The sequence below is a fragment of the Monoraphidium neglectum genome (genome assembly GCF_000611645.1).
Source record: "Monoraphidium neglectum strain SAG 48.87 unplaced genomic scaffold scaffold05789, whole genome shotgun sequence".
Lineage (NCBI taxonomy): Eukaryota > Viridiplantae > Chlorophyta > Chlorophyceae > Sphaeropleales > Selenastraceae > Monoraphidium > Monoraphidium neglectum.
Window position 1 is genome coordinate 1 of NW_014007842.1, and position 2,819 is coordinate 2,819.

Below are 2,819 nucleotides of genomic sequence, written 5' to 3' on the forward strand. Positions count from 1 at the left end.
TCCTGCAGCGCAGCGCCGACGACCGGGAGGTCATCATCTTTGACCACATGAGGATGGGGGCCTCAGCCAACGACACCGGCCGGGGAAACGCGCCCCTCACCATCCCGCTGATGGCCAAGAGCACGGCAGACCTCATAAGGGCGCTCAAGGTGCGCACCGCCGGGCCAGACCCCCTTTTCAAGGCCCGAGTGCAGCAAGAGCAGCAGGGAGACCAGGGGGGGTCGCTGGGCCGGTGGCTGGGCAGCTGGCAGTCTCTGCGGGCCGCCCCATGCCTGCGCATGTGGGGGACAAGCTTGCGCATAGTGCTCTGTCCGCTCGCCTCCCCTGTGCTGCGCGACAATCGACTGCCGCCCAGCTGCATGCAAAGCACACGCGCACACAATACACTAGTTATATACCACCCCTCCCCTACAGATCGGCACCCCTGACGTGTACGGCTGGTCCCTTGGCGGTGCAGTGGTCACGGCCATGGCCGCCCTGCACGGCAGCAGCTTCCGCTACGGTGTCATCATCAACGGCTTCGCAGGCGGCAGGGGCAGCTACATGATGCCAGGGCAGAGCGTGGAGCCGTTCTTGGCGGTCAAGGGGGACGTGAATAAGGTGCGTGTGTGGGGGTTGAGGGTCTGCGTTGTTTGTATGTGCATTAATTTTCTTTGTGTGTCCTTGTGTCTTGGATCGGAGAGGTGTGCATGTGGTGATTTGTGACTTCAAGGAAATAGTAAATACAGGGGAGTTTCTAGAGACAATTAAAGCAAAGGGCTCCTCCTGCTCCGCCATTGGGTATCCCGCAGTAAAACCCCAGCCGCTCAGCGCAACCCAACCCAGCCAACCCAGATCCCCCTTACCGACCCCGTCCGCGTCCCCGCCCAACCCCTCACTCCGCCGCCAGTACCTGGATTTGCTCTTCCCCACCGGCGCCGACGACCCGGGCGCGTGCGCGCTGTTCGCCACCTGGAACAGCTTCTACAGCTCAAACTTCTCAAAGCTGGCTGCTCCCATCAGCGAAAAGGCGCGCGGCCCGAGTTTTGGCACTCCGCCTCGCCGCGCCCGCGGTCGCGGGCTTTGCCGTGTCTGCTGTCTTCTCGGCCCGCGCACCGCTGCGTCGACCGGCGCGCGATGGCCGCCGCTGGGTTTACCCCCGCCTGTGCGCGCACCGCACGATGATGGACCAAGAGCATCCCCCAGCTGCGCGCTTGCTTTCACCTGCCCGCCTGTCCCCCCACCTGCCTTGCCAATCGTAATGAGCACCCGAGCCCCTCGCTCGCCTCATCGTGCGACCATCGCGGCCGCAATCACCCCCACCCGACCACGGCCCGCAGGCCGTCCGGGAGCAGTATGCGGCGGTGGAGCGCTTTTTCGCCGACGACTCAGTGCTGGCCGCGCTCCCCTCGGTCCGCAACCGCCTGCTCGTCTTCGCGGGCACGCAGGACCGACTGGTGCCGGTCCGCAACGCCGCCGTCATCGCCGGCCCCGTTCCCGGGTCGTGGAGCCTGCGATTTGCGCGGGAGGGCCACGGGCTGCCGTTCTCGTCGCCGCGGGCGGTGATCTAGTGAGCGGCGGCCGCCCCCGGGGGCGCGCGGGGCGGTGCGCGCGTTTGATGGCAGTGGTCGTTTCGGGGGACGGCTTTCGTGAGGGTGGTGGAGAAGCTGGGGCACGCCTTGGAGCTGCACGCAGCTTCGTAGGCAGGGTGGCAACGGTCAGACGAGTAGCCTGGATTTTATCGTGTTCAACCAGACCTCTTGTCCTCCGCCCGCGCGGATGCCTGCTGATCACATCACTGCTGACACCCTGTCTGCACCCCTTCCCCTTCCACACCCTCTCGCACCACGTCCCCTGATGATGACATCATCCACGCTCGCTGCTGACATCACTCCCAGCATGATGGCCGAGTTCTGGAATTTCGCAGACCCCCTCAACGACGCTGACGTCAGCTTTATGTCATACGGCGTCCACCCGACGGTGGCCAAGGCGCCGGCCGTCCAGGCCCCGGCCGCGGCGGCCCTGGCACCCGCGTCTGCCCTGACGGTGGCCGCGGCCAAGCCCGGTGCGCCGGCGAAAGCAAAGCCAGCGGCGAAGCCACCGCCTGCGGCAGCAGCGGCGGGCGCAGCGGTGGCCGCGGCGCCCCCGAAGGGGCGGCTGCTGCTGGCCCAACCAACTTGATAGGCAGTGGCCCCTGGGTCAAACGAATGCCTTCCTAGCGTTGACTGTCGGGACGGGCGGGTTGCGTAGGGCTGCTCCCTTCGATACAAGATCACAAATGCTTATTGGTTTGTGTTGTGCTGCTATTGATGACTCGTGATTGCTGTCCGCTTGGATTGTGTTGCCTGCCATTGCCTGTGTGATATTCTGGTGTTTGTTGTGCAATCAGTGCAAAAGCCTTGCACAAGCCTTGCACATGCCAATCATGGTTGGTGAAGGTGTCACCCGGGACAACAAAAGCGTCATTTCAGATTGAACTCCACCGCTGGCGTGCACCAGCACTGGTGCGCTAGCTCATAAAACCTCGATCCTCAAAATAACTCAAAAGAAGTACAGGCAGATCAGAGCCGCACACACGCCTGCTCGACATCACTAGACGGCGCTCACGTACCGGTCAACCACCAGATCACAACCTAGATCACAGCTGAGTCAGCACGCCCTGCAGCAGGCGTTTTTTGATCGCCCTGTAGCGCACCGCGACCTCCTTCACGCCGGCCGTCTCCTCCCGGATTGCGGCTATCTCCGCCTCGGCCGCCGCCAGCCGCGCCGCCGCCGCCGACGCCTCGGCCGCCGCAGCCGCTGCCGCCTGCGCTGCGGCCTCGGCGGCCGCGGCGTCTGCG

The 2,819-nt window shown here is 64.7% G+C and overlaps 2 protein-coding genes across 2 annotated transcripts; one reads left to right on the top strand and one right to left on the bottom strand.

Moving 5' to 3' along the window:
* Positions 1 to 53: 53 nt before the first annotated feature.
* MNEG_15913 (hypothetical protein) lies at positions 54 to 1,550 on the top strand (the record flags this gene model as incomplete). Its single annotated transcript, XM_014035615.1, has 4 exons — positions 54 to 149; positions 415 to 600; positions 890 to 1,069; positions 1,320 to 1,550. 4 exons carry the CDS (start codon positions 54 to 56, stop codon positions 1,548 to 1,550), a joined length of 693 nt encoding a protein of 230 aa, XP_013891069.1.
* A 1,067-nt stretch (positions 1,551 to 2,617) lies between these two features.
* Positions 2,618 to 2,797, bottom strand: MNEG_15914 (hypothetical protein; the record flags this gene model as incomplete). Its single annotated transcript, XM_014035616.1, has 1 exon — positions 2,618 to 2,797. A coding segment is annotated over one exon (180 nt), but the record flags the coding sequence as incomplete, so codon positions are not given.
* Between the last annotated feature and the right edge of the window lie 22 nt (positions 2,798 to 2,819).